Raw genomic sequence first — 18,088 nt, 5'->3', positions numbered from 1 at the left:
CCTCGTGTGTCTGGTGTTAAAGGAAAAACACGCCTGGCCGATCAACATGAATGGATTTTTTAAAAAACAAGCGCGCATTGCATATGAGGACTGGCTCATGAGAATGATATGAAGGAGAGGATGGTGATACTCCAATGCTCAGGAAGAGAGTGTAAGGGGAGAGTTTGTTCCAGATACCAGCAAATGAATCACCATTAAAAAAAAAAATTGTTGTTCAGCAAGAATGGGGAGAATGTGAACGTGAATGGCAAAACCTGCTGGGCGAGTTCGTCTCCGCAACCCCTCCCTCTCTCTCGCTCGTTCTCTCTCATTCTCGAGGTTACTAAACTTCTGTCTCTTCATGGTATATCTCTTGTCTTTTTTCTTTTCATCAAACAACTCCCTACCCTGAAGCCAATTGTCAAAAAAACACTCAAAAGTTAGTTCTGAGTTATCAGCCAAATATACTCAAAGCATCAAAAGTAAAGAACTTAATCCGAATGTGAGTTATGTTGTCGCTTTTTAAAATATATTGTATAGATGGTGGTGTCGGAGCAAATTTTGACCATTTAATCTAAAATAATGTTTTTCAATTTTAACTAGAAACTAGTTATTGCAACTCTCAAATAAATGTAGCGGTTAAAATGACGAAAAAAAACTGACCAACTATCCTCAACGTGGAACTGATTTAAATTATGAGTAGAAGTATGAGGTATAGCGTTAAACAGAACAAGTCAAGTAAAGTACATGTATCTCAAAATAATATTTAACTGCAGTACTTTCATTTTAACTTTAATAGTCAATTCCCATGACTGCCTGGAGTCTCGACCCACATCCCCTCAACCCCAAATCTGCCTTGGAAGCAAAGCTACACAAATAAAAACGGACTGACCCCCCCCCCCTGTGAAGATTAACTGATTCTAGGGCCTTTTAGGAAAAGAAAGCAGGTCAGCAGAGAAAACGTACACCACTGCCGTGAAGAGATCAGATAGGAGCTGGAGCGGCCTTTGCTTTCTCAACAGGCCTGTCAATCAAGGGCCCGCCTTGCTGACTTCTCCCATTCTCCCGTGAAAGGCCCTTTCCACTTGTCAGAGGACGCACTGTGCCTGAATGCAACAATGAATCCTGGATCACTTCGGATGGGGTGTCTCGATTGTGTGTCATGTCAGGAGCGGAGCATCCACCGATTACGGCGGGTGTCATCATCATCCCGCAAAGGCTTCAAAGAGTGAGAGCGAGGAGGAAGTGGAGGAGAAGCTGGTGGGGAGGGAGGGAGGGAGGATTGGGAAGGGAGGGAGGATTGGGTTGCTGCACTAAAGGAACAGGCAGCTTGAGTGGGAACTCTAGTACTTGTCATCACGACCGCATGTTACTGAGGAGTGTGAGGCAGGTATGTCTGAGTTCAGCGGGGAAGCTGGAGGCGAGGCGGCAACAGCAATTATAACAACAGCAGCGGAGAGAACAACAGCCACAACCGCTCACATCACAAACAAACGGGCGGAGTGGGACAGGCCTGCTATATTACTTTATATGGTAATAAATGAGGTATCACTGTGGATTCAGAGAGGCAGGCTCGCCGTGTGTGTGTGTGTGTGTTTGTGTGTGTGTGTGTGTGTGTGTGTGTGTGTGTAGCTAAAGTGCTCCCACTGCAAGTTTTTCAGAAGCAAATTCATAATCAGATCATATTAAAGCAGTAATTCCTGTCATAGGTTTAATGGGATTTTTTTAGTCTGATTAAACTGCCATTTAAAGACACATCACTTTTACACTAAGTCACTTAAGATTTGAAGCTGGTATAGGTACAAATCTGTGTCATCAAAACCAGGAGTTCCCCTCGAAACACACAACAGTATGTTATTATTTCACATATTGGTAAATCCTATGGCTTGAGAAATTGTTGACAACTCTGAGGGGATGACTCTGTATCTATTCTGGGGAATTTGGGAGATTTGGCAACCTCAGATGAGTTTATATTCTAAAATGGCGATATTGCAAATTGAATTGGGTGTTTACACAAATTTTGGTATTCAATTTATTTATTTTGCTTACTGAAAAAAAAATTCAACTAAAAAAAATGTGAAATTTGTTTTGGTGGCAACAGCCTGACTGACAACCTACGTTAGATTTACGCTGGTTCCTAAAACACCTTTATCCCATTGAGTGTGATTTGCTTTAAAAAACTGATAAACTGATAATCACTTTCCTCAAAACGGCATTTTAATAATAATAATAAAAAAAGAAACCCTCTGATCATTATTTATTATGCTTAATTTTTTCTAAGGCAATCACTTTCCTAAATTATACTGAGTAATGAGAACAGTTCAATAAGCCTTTTACACGAGAGACATTTCGACCTCTCATAGTAGGAAAAAAAGCACAAGCGCTGCTGTAATAACATTAATGACGACTCTGTTCCATTCAAGTGTCCCGGTGAACCACAACAGTGTGACAGTGATCCAGCACGAACAATACCAGGAAGGGGAAAATGAAGCAGCTAAATGGAATTTTTAGCCACCGTTATAATCTTATCATTTACACCTTGTGCTTATACTGTCACGTAATATCGTAATATGTCAAAATATATATCGGTGGAAAAGTCTTGTTGTGTCACACTGACTTGGTCGTATTAAAGGGGAACTTTACACATAGTAATCTATTTACAGGTCCTGAGGAGTAACAGTACCCCTGTGCATGTGGGAATTTCTTTTTAATGCCCCTTGTGGCTGAAGAGGGGGCTGCAAGGTGTCTGCATTGAGTGATGTCACTTGAGTCAGCGGTCGGTTGGATTGCTAATGAAAGGAAAATAAATTGCGGATGTGAAATAAACAGCCTAAATTTACTAGCTACCACGTGACACTAGACACAAACAACATGCCACTATGAAATTAGCGCAATCAGTTGTATTTTATCAGTTGTTTCTTTTTTTTAATTTAGATTAGCCTTTTAACAATTTCCTTACATTTTATGTATTTAAGATCAACCATCAACCGATTCCTAAAGAAAATGATTTGTAGATGTACTGACAATGGAAATGATTTGGGCCGCAGCCTCACACTACTGGCCTAATTCTATGGATTAAGCTAAAGGGGCAGTAAGCGATTTTTGGTGAGAGCTCCTCTGTTTTTGTTGTTGTTGTTGTGATTTTCCTGGTCCAGCCGGGCCGCGAACCCTGGACCTGGGGGTATGGGAGACCGACGCGCAAACCACAAGGCCAAAACCACAGCATTGCGGCGCCACCCGCTTGCAGGTCTGTTAAGGTATCGACGAAACTGCACTTGCAGCTGTCGGTTGGTGCATCCTGCACCATTTATTTTGTTTTTCTATTTACGGACCCTGGGGCTGAGCTAAAAGCCCAGAGTTTTCCCCCCGGTGTGTACACAGAACCGACGAATACATATACTGATATTTTACAAAACGTGTTTTGCTTTAGAATCGCTAACTGCCCCTTTAATTACTGGACTTAATGGAAGTGATTTTAAAACTTTACAACACATGAGCTCAATATAAATGATATAAACGAGAGAAAGACGAAGAAAGCACGACCTGTCATAGCTGATACAATGGTGGTGGAAAATTCTGACAGATTCCCAATTGATCAAATTATGCAGACCTAAATGATGTGGGAGGGGTGTGATGGATGGAGGGATTGCCTTTACCATCACCAGGGGGCAATTTGTCTTAGAGTAATCAACACCAATCCATACGTTACAAAATAAATAAAAAATATATAGGATAAAAATACATATAGCAAAACTGGGAGCCATCACTTTGAAATTGCCATGAAATATAATCACGCTCTGTCTGTTTGCCCCCTCATCAAAATGTGATGCCTCTAGCAACAGCCAGTTGACCTATAGCTGGGGCCCGGGGCCCTTGGACAGTCTCCCACTTTCATAATCCAGGCTGATTAAAATAATAATAAAATGGAGGCAAAATGAAATTCACTTTATATTGAAAAAATAAATAATATATATAATATATATATAGGCCAACTGCAACCAGTTTTTGTCATCATGTGGCTGCTGCTCCTGATCGTGTCTATATGTGTGTGTGCGCTCCTCAGTCCGGCGATGTGTGTGTGTGTGTGTGTGTGTGTGTGTCCGTGTGAGTAATAGCACTTCCCCGGTGGCATCTCCCTCCAGCCTATAACCCATTAAGCGTATCCGGGAGGCGGAGGGGAGGAGGGGGAGGGGGAGGACGCGGGGGGGCGGGGGGTGGGGGGGCGCGGGAGCCACCGGCACGCACGCTCCATTAGCGGACCCACTGCCGCGCCGCTCTGTCGGTAATTTGCGTAACGAGGCTGGAGAGCGGCCCGGTTAGCGCGCGGTCGGTCTCTCCCCGAGTCTAACGGCCTCTCTCTGCTGCGCCGCCGTCTCGCCGACGCTTGTCCGGCCTCGTTTCGGATGCAGTCCACGGATGCGGCGGCTGCGGCGGCGGCGGCGCCGCGGGAGTGACGGACGCGCAGGAAGACGGAGGATGTGAGCGTGTGCGTGTGTCGTGATCCATCTCCCACACAGGCAGCTTCCCCTTCCTCCGCCTGCCCCCTCTCCCCTCTCCCCTCTCCGCTCCATCTCCCCTCCACTGCCCCCCACAGGTCCGTTTTCTGATGATACCAAAGCGCCATCACGTGGACGAGGGCGGTACTGAGTGTGATCACAGAAGCAGAAAAAAAACAAAAAAAAAACAAACAAACGTGGACGTCAATCAAAACAGTCACAGATAATGATCAATAAACTTTGTCTTGGGGTTTCCTTGTGTAGCCATATAGGGTAGCTACTATGGGAAAAAAAAGACTTTGTAGTAGCTTTTGTAATAATTATTGATAAATATATACAAACGTGAATATATACACACACAGTTGCCAGATTATTATGTAGCCTACACGTATTCAAAACCGATTCACAGTAATGGAAAAACTTGAAGCTGTATAGATATTTAGCTTTATGATCAATCTGGGACGAAGAAGCTGCTGATTGCAAATGGCTTTGAATTGCAAGTTTCGTCCGTCCCATTTATTTCAATGAGGGTTTTCACAAGAGTAGAAATGCAATTCAACAGCACCACCAAGTACACCCACTAACATAATCATAAAGTTACATTAAAGCCTCTTTAAATCAGTTTCAAAGAAAACAGAACATTATGACCTTCGTGAAGTTTTTATCGAAGGACTTTCGGCAATTAATGTATATTATGTGACGGGATACAATTATATTTAATGGTAATGTTGAGAAACAAAAAGGAGATAAAATAAAATACAAAAGAGCAGTTTTTTTATATTACCTTACAGTTTCATGTGCTGTTCTGATGGTTTCCCCTCTGGCTTCCCTTCTGCTGTCTTGAAGGTCAGTGTGCTCTCTGTGAAAGAGTTCCTGTCGTTTGAGTTTCATTTTGGTTTCAGTGTGAAAATGTTGATGCTTGTTCACCTCTAGGATCTGAATTGAAAGGTGAAATTGGTCTAATTAATTTTGAGCATGTGGGAAAGGTTTCAGTTTCGTTGGTGTGGGTATGTAAATTCTTAAATGGGAATAACTTCTTCCTTTGTCATTGTCAGGCAAGTCAAAATTTAGTCCCAAATGTTATGACGCCTATATATGGCTTCTTACTCTGAATGAGTTTCAGCAACAACACAAAGTCAACCATTGGACTTTTTTTTTTTTTTTTACAGAAACATGCAGAATGAACAAACGCCAAACCCAGTCGTTATCTGTATATTTATTGATAATAAGACCACTGATGGTGACTTAGTCAACAGTAGACAGTATGGTGCAATTCCTTTGAGTGTCTAATGACCCCGTGTGTACACTAGATGGTATTACAACTTAGTATTTACAGGACAATATCAGCTCGAGGGGAAGGGAAATTAAGTTTCAGAGTGTTGGAAAACACATACATTCACGAAATAAATAAATAAATGTCCAGCTTTAAAAAGCAACGAGGTTATTTAAAAAAAAAAAAAAAGCCACAACCAAATACTGACCAAAACTGAACACAACAGGATCCACCAAAAACATCAAGACGCTCTCTCTCTCTCTCATCCATCCATCCACACCCACGGTGGTAACATCCGCCTCAGGTGATCCGATCACAAGTGGACAGCTCTGACGTCAGATCACACCTGGCCTCAAGACTGTGCGTGTCTGATCCGAGCTCATTTCCTCCGCTCTAAACGCTAATAAACATGTGGGGATGATGTCATTCCGGTTCGGAAAGACAAGATGCTGTTTTTTAAGCCAGTCCGGATATACAGATGGCTCCATTGTCAGAGTGTTGTTGATGGAGAGAGAGCGAGAGCCAGAGGACGTCAGCTGAAATTTCAATTTGGCCCAGGTTTGCTAAAAGAATGTGACCACCCAGACGCGGTGGTCGGATGTGGTCTGAGTGATCGGATCTCAAATGCCTAAAATTAGAGCCGTCCACTTGTGATTGGATCACTGGAAACAGTCACTGGAAGAGAGAGAGAGAGAGAGAGAGTCAGAAAATCCCTTGGTGAACCTGTAAACTTAATGCCAAACCGAGTCCTAATAAATATACAGCTAAATGAAAAAAAATATAGCTACACGTTACTCTCAACAAAACATTGGCCACAATTATTTTTCGTTTCAGTGCAAGTTTCCTACAATCTATCAAACAGGTACAGATTAACAGCACAACGTGTGAAATCAAAACTCTGACACGACATTTACATAGTAGCATATTAGCATGAGAAACATTTCATTATACAAATTACATTTTCCAATACATATCTACAGATGGTGATGATGACGATGATGATGATGATGATGATGAAGGCATGTTGATGCACTACATAGAATACTGCAAATACTAGATGAACACTGTTGGAGTCTCCGGTGTCGACTTCTCGTTTCTTTTCAATCCGCCTTCGTGCGTCTGGACGTTTTTCTTTTTAAGTTAAAGATGCCTTCCGGTGACACCTCATTCGAACTATGCTAAGTATGCGACGGGAGGTTGATGGTACGAAACCCTCTTGTGTATCAACTAGTTATTGTGAGAAGTTATTGTGGTGTTAGTGACCTAACCAACTCGTTAGCCGACAGTTTGTCACCGTCTGGTGTGACGGGGCCTCGACTCTACGGTGTAACGGATATGTTCCACAAGTGACCTTATTTGTTTGTTTGCTAGATTAATATATTTCTCTTCCGCCATAAAACAAGTGTATTAAACTGACAGTTTTTACTGAGTTTTACAGCAAATGTTCACATTTGGTAACTGCTGTTTTTTTTTTATTCCTAAAGCTTTTACTACTGATACTGAATTCCAATTGAAAATGTAGCTCATCTCCTAATCTGCCTTTGAATTAAACTAAATGTTCAGGTCATAAAAACATATCATACAGTGTCTACAGATAAAAAATATCCTCCAATCGCTCTCTCCCCATTTTCTTTCCGCTGCCGATTTTCCAATTTTTCGTATAAACTTAAAATATCATCCTCAGCAAACGTCATCAGTTCACAAAATTTCACGACCATAGGAATATACAATAGTGAGCAATAGCAAAGTCAAATGCAAAACTAAACCTATCTATTAAAGTATTACTTTCAAGCTTCAGTCATGTCATTCTGTACAAAGATGTGCGGTGGTCTTCGGACGGCGGTCGGTGGGAGCATGCTGCGTCCAACTGAGGAGCCAATCACCTATCTGAGACCAACACCGCCGCCGACCCAGACGACTCTGGTCTCCTCCGTGGGCCGTACTGATCCGAGATATGTGCTGACGGGCAACTTCTACATTAAGCAGCAGGGTGATGTGTGATATAGAAAGCGTCGATGCAGCTGCAGTGAGTCAGGGAATGGTGCTTTACAAGAAGATACATTAAGATATTACATTAAGATCACAGGCAGAGAGACGGAGGGAGGTAAATTCCAAGTCGGACGGGTGATAAGTGTTTTCGGGGAATTTACTCATGTCGTGTGTCGAACCTCTTTGTTGAGACTTCGCCTCATCTCCCTGAAGAGATAAAAAACACAAAGAAAGAGGAGTTATTAATGTGTGAATTAAACCGGCTTCTATTGATTTTCCTCCTTTGGCCACTAGGGGACAGCGGCACAAGCTTAAAACCACAACATCGTCATATTATCAACTGTGAAAGGTGTTACGGCGAAATTGCTAAAGAACAAACATTTGTATGAATTTGTAAATGTGTTTCTGGCCATGTGATGAACGTAAGCCCGATATTCACTTTCTCCTTCTTCCTTTTTGGACGATCTGAAGAGAGATATCCGTCTCTGGAGCTGCTAAATGCCCCTCAATGTGGTGTGAACCCCCCAAAAAAGTTACGTTTTAGGCCGTAAAACCAAAACAACGTGCTGAAAGGTGCCAGAACGCTCTGTAAAGATGAGTGGAAATCTAATTCTTCCTCAAAATACTCTTAATTCTAAATGTGTGTGGCTGCTTGTGTGCGCGAGTGTGTCTCACCTGCCACGTCACGTCAGCTAGACCATCTCATACTGATTGGCTGTGATGATCCTGGACAGACAGCAGGCCAGCAACATGCCAATCGACTGAAGACGAAAACAAAACAGAAAAAGGCTTTGGGTTATTTTTTATCCGGGCTAAAAAAAAAAAGTATTTTTCTTTTTAAACAAAGATGTGATTTCCTGTGAATGTCATTCTGTCCTGTTGCTGCAAGTATCTACTTTTCTGCAATTTCTGCAGACATGTTTTTTTTCCCCCCAGAACAATACAATACAGGCAATACAGTATTGTGTCAAAAATTAAGCTCCATTTCAGACAAACGGGGCAGAATAAAGTTGCCTATTCCTTACAACAGGTAAACTGGTTCCAATTTTCTTCCAATTTCCCTGTTAAGTAGTCCAGTAGACTTCCTACCAAATCCAAGCCGTCAGCACAAAATGCAATATTAGTCGTGGCTGCTCAACTCCTTAGCAACTGTCTTTGTTTGTGTTCAGTAATTATGGCTCCAATTTTGAACACATTAAAGCTTAATTTACACGAACACAATACACGTGCCACCTTTTATTTCCCAATTTATTTTTTCAAACTTCTATTAACTCTCACCTGTGAGAAGGCGATGCCAAACGTCACTCCTGCAATGATGGCCATGTTGGTTTCCATGAACGAAGTGACCAGCTCGTAGCAGCCCTGAAACACAGGGGGCAGGTTAGGTTGCAGTGTGCAAATTAGAGGTAAGATGGATATCTGGGAGACTATCTGAGACATCTGTTGGGGTGTGGAAGAGGGGGATGGTGTGAAGAGTGTGCAAGGACCTGTCAGATGTAAATACAGTCATCTGCTACAGTAGGTAAGCAGCAGACAGGTCAAGAAATAAGAAAACACCATAACACACTGACCTGGTGGAAGACCTTGCTCGGGGCTATAGTAGCGTTGCGGAGGTCTTCGATGGTGCAGTCGGAGGAGTTGAAGCAGCAGCTGGCGGGAATGCCGTTGGATGGGTAATACACACTGGCCAACCAGCTGGTGTAGTTATACACTCCGCAGCAACGCAGCTAAAAACAGACAACGCGAGAAAAAGCATTAAGAGCAGATCATGACTCACGGACAGAAGCCTGGCCTTGTTCTTCGCCACCTACACAAAACCAACAAATTTAGACCCTGGTTCCTGCGGTGGGGACGCGCAGAGTTCCTCCTTAAGCTCCTAGTTCCTCGTCTGTGGCACTCGCACACCAAAGGTCATTCGATCCCACCGAAGACGCGGATCTTTAAAAAAATGTGTCACATATACAGAGTTTCCACTGTGTGTGTGTTTCTTTCCCCTCCTGACCTTGTGTGTGTGTGTGTGTGTGTGTGTGTGTGTCCCGAGTGTGTGCCCCTGCAGAGCACGGTCCTGCTGTAATCTTACTGCTCCCCGCCAGCTCACCTGCACACCCGACATCCGGCCCGCAATCATCTCCACGGGCCCCGCTGCCCTACTCATGCTGCCGTGTTCATTCTGAAAGCTCAGCAGCGTTCACGAGTTTGTCTGCTGACGTTTTCAGAAGCGGCGAAGGCCACAGAAGTCCACTGTTCGTTGGATGATAGGTTACTATGTTGTAGCATTAGTCGTGCTGATTGTACTAACAAGTTTTTTTCCTTGTGAGTTTGAAAAAAGTCTGAGATAAATGTTGATATTCCCAACGGCCCTCGTCTTTTACTATGCCACTGCATTTCTTGCATTACATTGACCGACTGCAAGCTTGATTAAATGTTTGCCTCTGTGGCTTCTAGACATCGACAGTAACGTTTATATCAGCGTCCACGCTGCCGTTGCCGAGCGGCGAGTGTTCTCGTGACTTGGTTACTTGAACGCCGAAAAAAGCCACACATAGAACCTGCTCATTCAGGTACATACAGTGGAAAAAAACAAAGGCAACGGACAATCCCTGTTGGAAAAGGGTTAGTCTTGTTTCCTCTAGCGCTGTTTGCACTAATACCTGTCTGCCTGTGCCTCAGGTCCACCTCAGCAAAATCAAACTTCGTCTGCCTCCAACCCTAACCCCCTGGATCTGGACCAGTCATATCAGCAGGAATTGGAACCCTGTCGAGCTCCGCTCACCTGCCTGTTACACTCTCCAGGACGCAAACGTCCGGACTGTATTCAACCAGCATTCATCTCCTGTTCCTTTGCTCCATTTGTCAGTTTCATGCCTGAAAAGGGATTCAGTAGTCTCCTAATTGTAATTTTTTAAAACCATTCATTCACACATTGTGTGTGCTGGAGAGAACCGAGGGCATGTAAATGAAGGCCTAAAATTAACTTAAGTGTTCCCGTTTACTGTAGAGGAGGAAAATTGTGATTGATGTGCTTTGATGGTCTATCAGGGACTCACCTTGTGCTGCAAGTTATCAACAGCGCGACTCGCCTCGTCCTCGGCGTTGTAGTTCAGGACCGCGTCGGTGTACGTCCTGTGAAAGGTTCCCTTTATCTGTGGCACGCAACGATATGCACAAATGATCCCACCCGTTAACAGCATAAGAACGCTCTGGTGCTCCGGTGTTAACACTTATGAAGAGGTTGTGTTACATGGTGAAAATCACGCTGACCTCATGGCGAAACACAAATCCAGAGATCCCGGCCACCAACTCAGCGAGGAAGACAAGCGACAGAAACATGGCATACTACAGAGAGAGAGAGAGAGAGAGAGAGAGAGAGAGAGAGAGAGAGAGAGAGAAAAGGGGAGGAAGAGGGAGATTTGCATTGTTTGCATGAAAACCGTCTGTATCATTTACATATGCTTGCACGCACACATGCTCCAATAAACCCACTTGTCCTCCGTTTGCAGAGCAGAGGGCCCCGCAGGCATCTATTGGATTTCTGATCCCTCTCCACATGATAGAGGTCGACCATTATTCCCTTTATCATGTGACCCGAGGCTAATTAATCAGCCACAACACGCCTCTCTCGCTCACTGGAACACACCACTCCGACCCTTCCTCCTGCGGCCTCTCACCAGCTTCAGCATCCACGGGCTTCCTCTGCAGGTGGCGAAGCATCCGAACAGGCCAAAGACGATGATGACGGTGCCGGTGCCAATGAGGACATACGGGGCGTTGGTGGAGTTGTCTGCTATCAGAGAGATGTACGGGCCCAGCATCAACTTCCCCCATACTCCCACTGCCAGCAGGATGGCTCCTGTTATCTGGAGGGCGGGGGGTTTAAATGATGGATTTAACGGAGGGAGAGGGAGAGAGCACAGGAAACAAAATGAATGCAGGGAACAGGCACTTTATCTCTGCACTTCTGCGATATTACAAAAGCTGTGTTTTAGTAGCGTGCCGAGCGGGAGGAGGAGAAAGAGGATCAAGGTGGAACAAGAAAGGAGAGCAATTAGAGTAAGGAGGAGGAGACCCGAGACACAAGACACAAATTTATCTGGAGTACAGGATAGCGATCACCTGCTTTATGAATATGCCTGCCTGCACACACACACACACACACACACACACACACACACACACACACACACACACACACACACACACACACACACACACACACACACACACACACACACACACACACACACACACACACACACACACACACACACACACACACACACACACACACACACACACACACACACACACACACACACACACACACACACACGGAAAGAAAAGAGACAAAATAGAAAGGGGACAAATCAAAGAAGCTCTTTGATCCGAGGCGAGACGCTGCCTCCTGTTGCGCCTCTCTTTGCATTTCAAATGAAGGCTGCGGATAAAAGAGCGCGCTGTACGAGGCAGCTGAAGCAGCGTGCGTCTCAGCTGGGTACGTCTCACTGGCATCGGAAAGAGAGCAGGGTGTGGAACTGCTGCTGATGATCTGACTCCAGCATTGGCCAACTCATCATCCTAACCTGCTTCCTTCCAAGAGGAGGCTGCTCGCCGTCCTGCTGCCAGGCCCTCTGAATGGAGAGGGAGCAGTCTGCACAAAATGTCTCTGTTGCACTCCCAAAAACTCTGGAACCGATGAGAACACTCGGCTCTCTTAGCAATTAGACGACAATGTCCTCAAGTCCAATGTCTCGTTACGTAGAACTGACAATAATGCAGAAGTTACGGAAGCACATTGCTGCCACTGCAGAAAATTGAAACGGATCATTATCACGTCATCGCGTGAAACGTTTCACGTTATTTCGTGAAAACTTTAATGATATAACGTGAAACTCTCACGTTATTTCGTGAAACTCTCACGTTATTTCGTGAAACTTTACCGTCATCGTGTGAAACGTTTCATGTTATTTCGTGAAAACTTTAACGATATAATGTGAAACTTTCACTTTATTTCGTGAAAATAATAATAACCTTATACGTAATAAGGTATTTATATAACATGAAACGTCATGTTTGAAAAGGATAGTCCTAAATTGACGGAATGGCTCATTTACACGATTTGATGAAGTTCTTCACGCTTGGGTTGAGGCATGGCGAGATTGTGCTGTTATTGCGCACGGTGGATGATATTTTGCAATATTTATTTTCTCATGGAAGCACCATATTGTCCAACCAAATAAAATGTCTGCCAAATTAATGCTATTTAATGTAAAGGGTTGGAAACACCAATTGTTTTCATTATTGATTAGTCTACTGGCAATTTTCTTGATTGAATAATCTATTATTGTGTCTATAAAATGTATGAAAATTGTGAAAATATACTTCAAATGTCTTGATTTGTCCGGTCCTCAGTCCAAAACCCAAAGATATTCAAGCCTGAGCCAGATATAACTCAGTTGCCCAGTTGTTGCAGATCTAATGTAAGGTATCCCCCCTTTCCATGCCCCTGCCCATATGAACTGAAGGACCGAAACCTGATGATCTGATTGGTCAGTAATGACATCCACTGTTTCTATTAGCAGTGTTTTCTGACAACCTGGGCCCACTTGTCCTTTTGAATCAACAGTCCTCTTGATGCGCGCGCACTCTCACCGTTTGTGGCCTGCACCCCCCAGGAACAGCACGTCTCTCGCCCTAACAGCTGCTGCCACATACAAACACACAATCATCTAGTCAATTGTCCATGCTTAAGTGTCCATTTTAGAGCCAACAGGGAAATCAAGTCCGAGGGAGCAGGGACAAGACGTCTGGACTTCACGCCTGTTGCTGAATTCCAATCAGCCCCCCCCCACCTAATCTGCACGTTTTGTTTGAAATTCAATGCCTGGCCAGCGACCCCTGGTTACAGCACTGAGTTTAAAACAGGTCACTCCTCTTCCCTCTTCCCTCTTCCCTCTTCCCTCCTCCTCCTCCGCCTAATAAAGAAACAGACGGTGCGATGACAAAATTCGCTGGCAAGGACGCCGCACACAGACTCCACCACCTGCTCTGCATTTTTTACCGCCCTGCGTGCAAAATGTACGGCGGCGCAGAAATTCACACATCGAGACTTTATTCGCCACGACGGGCCGATGACACGACTGAGGCCTGACACCGGGGCACCGCGCTCGCCCGCTTCCGACTCGGTGCCAGCGCCCTCTCTCCATGCATCACCCTCGGGGGTTGAAGAGGGCCACTGAACTGTGAGACACTTGTGCGCTCCAGACATCTGAAACCCGACGCTGCAGACGCGAGGGAGAGATAGGAGAGCATCCAATCCTGACTAAATATAAAAAGTTCGTATCCGTGACACCGGCACATGTCCACAGAGCAGCGCGGCTCTTCGTTTAAAGCCCCCGTGACTGTAGATCTGAAATAAAAAGCCGTTAGTTAAGTTTTTCCTCATGGCAAAGCATCGGTATTGAAGCTATTTTTACGATACAGTTCAGTGAGTGTGGCAGAGGCAGAGAAAACCCACTCTTCAGGTCCTAAACACATTATAGACGGATAAACATCTTCCACGTGTTCTTATTAGATAATCCACCCTGGCTATTCCTGGCTGCTATCAGAAACCCGACACACAGGAATGAGCCTATAACTCACAACCGTGGTCACAGAATTATGGTCAGTAACGTAATAAATTCAGCCATATTGTGGTTAACTTGGCCAATATGTGGATCTTGGATTCACATTGAGGCTGGCGTGGATGCTAGATCATACTTGCAGACTAAACTGGGAAAAGTTAAATATCCAGACCACTGACAGGCACACACGGAGCAGGGTGTTATCATGCTCATCACAGCTCGAGGTAATCTCAAAGTATTTAATACGAAAAAATCGGAAGCAATGTCAACCAACTTTACTTTGTTTGAGTAGCTGAGACGTGATTTGCTGCCTAAAGAGCTTTAATTACAGAGGAAAGGCAGGATCTTCAAATGACTGTTGTAAACTGCTTGGTGAGCATTGTGAATACAGATTTATATAAATTCAAATCCGAGCCAAGATTTGCAGCTTCAGCAGTATTGATTCAACTCTGATAAAACACCATCTTTCGTGGTGCGGTGAATATCATTTTAGGGTGTGTGCAAGTTTTTTTTTTTAATGAAAACTAAATAACTTTGGGGTTTTTTTGGGCCATTGACCAAACATTATGCATTTTTATGATATCAGCTAAGGCTAAAGGGAATTTTGATCCAAGACTTTTTCTTAATGTTTTATAGACCGAATTATAGATGAAATAAATCCGGTCAGCAGACAACTATACTGAAGTAGTAGTAGCCTGTTTTCAAACATAACTGAACATTTAGTAAAGTATTTAAGAGCCAAAATATCTACTCGATTACTCAAACGACAGCAAAACGACCAAACAAACAAAAAAGACACATGAATCATGTTATGTTTCACAAATTATGATGGTCACTTTTAAAATCCATTTCTTAATTAATCAACTACTAGCTGCGTGTACATAACATTTTGTATAAGTCGTTTCAACATTAAATGACCATTTAAAGCATTTACAGCAGGTATACACAGCACTATTATTGTGGTTGAATTAAATTAGATGATTCAAGTATTTCTGTTTTTTGGCTTCAGACACTTTCAAGCCTGTCCGTTGTGTTCTCATAGGGGTCAGTGGGTTTACTGTGGTACATTACCGTAGTAACTAAGCACATGTGATTAAGTACTTCAGTTGAATATAATCCAATTATAAATATGCAATTGGCTTCAAATGTTTAAGTATGTAGGATATTGAATGGCTGGACTTTTACTTGTAATTGAGTATTTTCACAGTGATATACTACTTTCGCTTTTACTTTAAGTAAAAGTGCTGATTGTAGACTGTGTAGTGGCAAAAGTACATCTCAGTGCTTTCAGACTTAAAAGCCTCAATAATTATATGAAAAACATTATACATAAAACTCCTGCACTCAAAACTGTACTTGAATAAAATGATGAAACTATCATGAAACTGTTATTTACCAGAATGTGATTATAGGTTTATACATTTTATATCATATTATAGGTATATATATATATATATACATTCGATGATAATTACTTGTGCATGACATGTAAGGAGCATTTACATGTAGTTGGTGGAGAGGGAGTCAATTCTAAAGGATTTACATACATTTGGGTTGTTTATTATTATTTTTTTTACAATGCATAGGCTAATTCAAATTTCATAAACTGCCTGGTACTATACGCGCTAAGTTCATTTCAAGTACAATTTTTCATTTTGAGAAATGACATAAAGTGGAAATACTCATAGTGCAAGGAACTTGAAATTGTACTTGAGTTATAGACCTTGATGAGCACCGGATTGGTGAAGCTATTTTTGTGTGTTACCAATAACCTACACCGGGAGTGTGTGCTCGGACATTCCCCGAGGGTGCCAGGTCCCTTTAAGAATGTATCGAAACGACCGCACGATGTAAACGGGCTGCTCGCTCCACTGGGCCTCATCAAACACGACCAGGCCCTGAACGTCTCATCACACTCCGGGCGTCGCGCTGACATCAGACATCCTGCACCGCCTCGAGACACCGACGGCCACACAACATATGTGCAACCTTAGACACGAGTTACATAACATTGCGACGGTAAAAAAAAAAAAAAAAGCAACAAAAAAAAACAAACACCCGCACATCTTATCACCGCAAAACAGCGGCGTATTTTGGGGCGTCGATCATTTAGCGTCAATCCGAACAACATGATGATTCCGTCGACTGATGTTGGCCCCGTCCAGCCCTTCATCACGCACCGCGAAACCACAGCGGTGGTAGAGGATTTTTAAAATTATATATATATAAATATATATGTAGGGGATGGGTTGCGATGATTTCTGCAGGGTGATTTTAAAGAAGAAGAAGATACGTACCCAGAAGACGAAGGAGTAGACGATGAGGAGCGTTTTAAGGCAGGTGATGACCGGTTTGGTCTCCATTCTGCAGCCGCGCGACAGACCCACACTGGGATAACAACAGCAGCGGAGCCGGAGGAAGAGCAGGAGGAAGAGGAGGAGGAGGAGGAAGAGGAAGAGGAGGAGGAGGAGGAGGAGGGAGAGAAAACCCGACGCGTCTCCGCGAGCTGTCGCGTTGCAGCCACGCGCTGATGCAGCCACAAGGCGTCACTGGAGCAACGCATCAGATCATCAGATCATCCTCATCATCATCCTCCTCATCATCATCCTCATCCTCCTCATCATCAGCGCAAACACACTCAGAAACACCGATATTAACGGAGCATGCTTTTCATAAGATGAATCAATAAAACACTCGTTCCCCACTGGTACAGTGCGTAAATGGAAGGTGCTGCAGCTGCGTGCAAAGGTTTGGGCACCTCTGAGCAAATAAATAACATTTTGTTTTTGTTCAAACTGACGTGAAAAGATATGCAAACCTTTCTGCACATGTTAATGCGCCACAATGAATACACAAATAATAACATTTAGAAAAAACCCCAACTTGATTTCAATTTTTGTTTAAAGTTGGGGATCCTACGTCAGGGCTGTTTCAAGGCACTTTGTGGGCCCCCGGGGGAAAAGAGACCCAGGGGGTTGGATAGACCGAATCAAACCACCTTGTTCCCAAGTTCAAAAGATTCTTTTACTATTCAAATTATAAACAAAGTGAATACACATGAGTGAAGTTAGAGTCGTCTTAACTCAAACCTCAAACTATGAAACTTTTGGCAAAAAGCTAGTAGCATGGGGCCTCTTAGTTGGTCTAATCTAATTGGCTGTTAGGGCAATTGCTTGTTTTGCCTTTACCCTATATTGCGACGCCCCTGCCCTAAGCGCAGCACTAAATTTCCATGTGAAGAAAAACAATCTGCCCACGAATGACGCAGCGCTAGTTCTTAATTAAAGAGGGGCGTCCTTGATTTATAAGATAGGATCAACTTTATTGATCCAACACACAGGAGCCTAAGTGTTCGAAGCAGCAGAAGTATAAAAGGCTTTTATATATGCCCTATTAAAGCCTTTGGTTATCTGCAGTTACTAATCAGTCCATAAAGACTCACCTGTCCAGTGGTCACCATCAGACTCTTTCTCCACTATCTTCGTCCAGAGTCTGCAGCAGCTTCCACATCATGTTCGGGGAGTCCATGGCGGACACAGTTCCACTGCCGCCCTCCATAAATCTTTATCATGGAGCGCATGATACTTGTTCAGCAATATGACCCTGTTTTATCATCTGAAAACTTCTTGACTTTTTTTCCCATCCAAAACACATGAAATCAAAACAATCCATACTATCAAATATGCAACGATATGCAGACTCTTTTTTCACCGCGGTGTGGAAAATAAAGC

At 43.5% G+C, this 18,088-nt stretch overlaps 1 protein-coding gene across 1 annotated transcript; it reads right to left on the bottom strand.

The window, feature by feature from the left end:
- Positions 1-5,676: 5,676 nt before the first annotated feature.
- On the bottom strand, positions 5,677-16,913 carry tspan7b (tetraspanin 7b). The gene is made up of 8 exons (XM_035604024.2): positions 16,655-16,913; positions 11,406-11,594; positions 10,999-11,073; positions 10,785-10,880; positions 9,309-9,464; positions 9,016-9,099; positions 8,413-8,498; positions 5,677-7,944 (listed from the first exon to the last, which is right to left on the bottom strand). Exons 1-7 carry the CDS (start codon positions 16,718-16,720, stop codon positions 8,430-8,432), a joined length of 735 nt encoding a protein of 244 aa, XP_035459917.1. The 5' UTR covers positions 16,721-16,913; the 3' UTR covers positions 5,677-7,944; positions 8,413-8,429.
- Positions 16,914-18,088: the final 1,175 nt, after the last annotated feature.

The sequence above is a fragment of the Scophthalmus maximus genome, chromosome 14 (assembly GCF_022379125.1).
Source record: "Scophthalmus maximus strain ysfricsl-2021 chromosome 14, ASM2237912v1, whole genome shotgun sequence".
NCBI lineage: Eukaryota > Metazoa > Chordata > Actinopteri > Pleuronectiformes > Scophthalmidae > Scophthalmus > Scophthalmus maximus.
The sequence above is the reverse complement of the archived record's forward strand: the minus strand, read 5'-3'. Positions and strand labels throughout refer to the sequence as shown.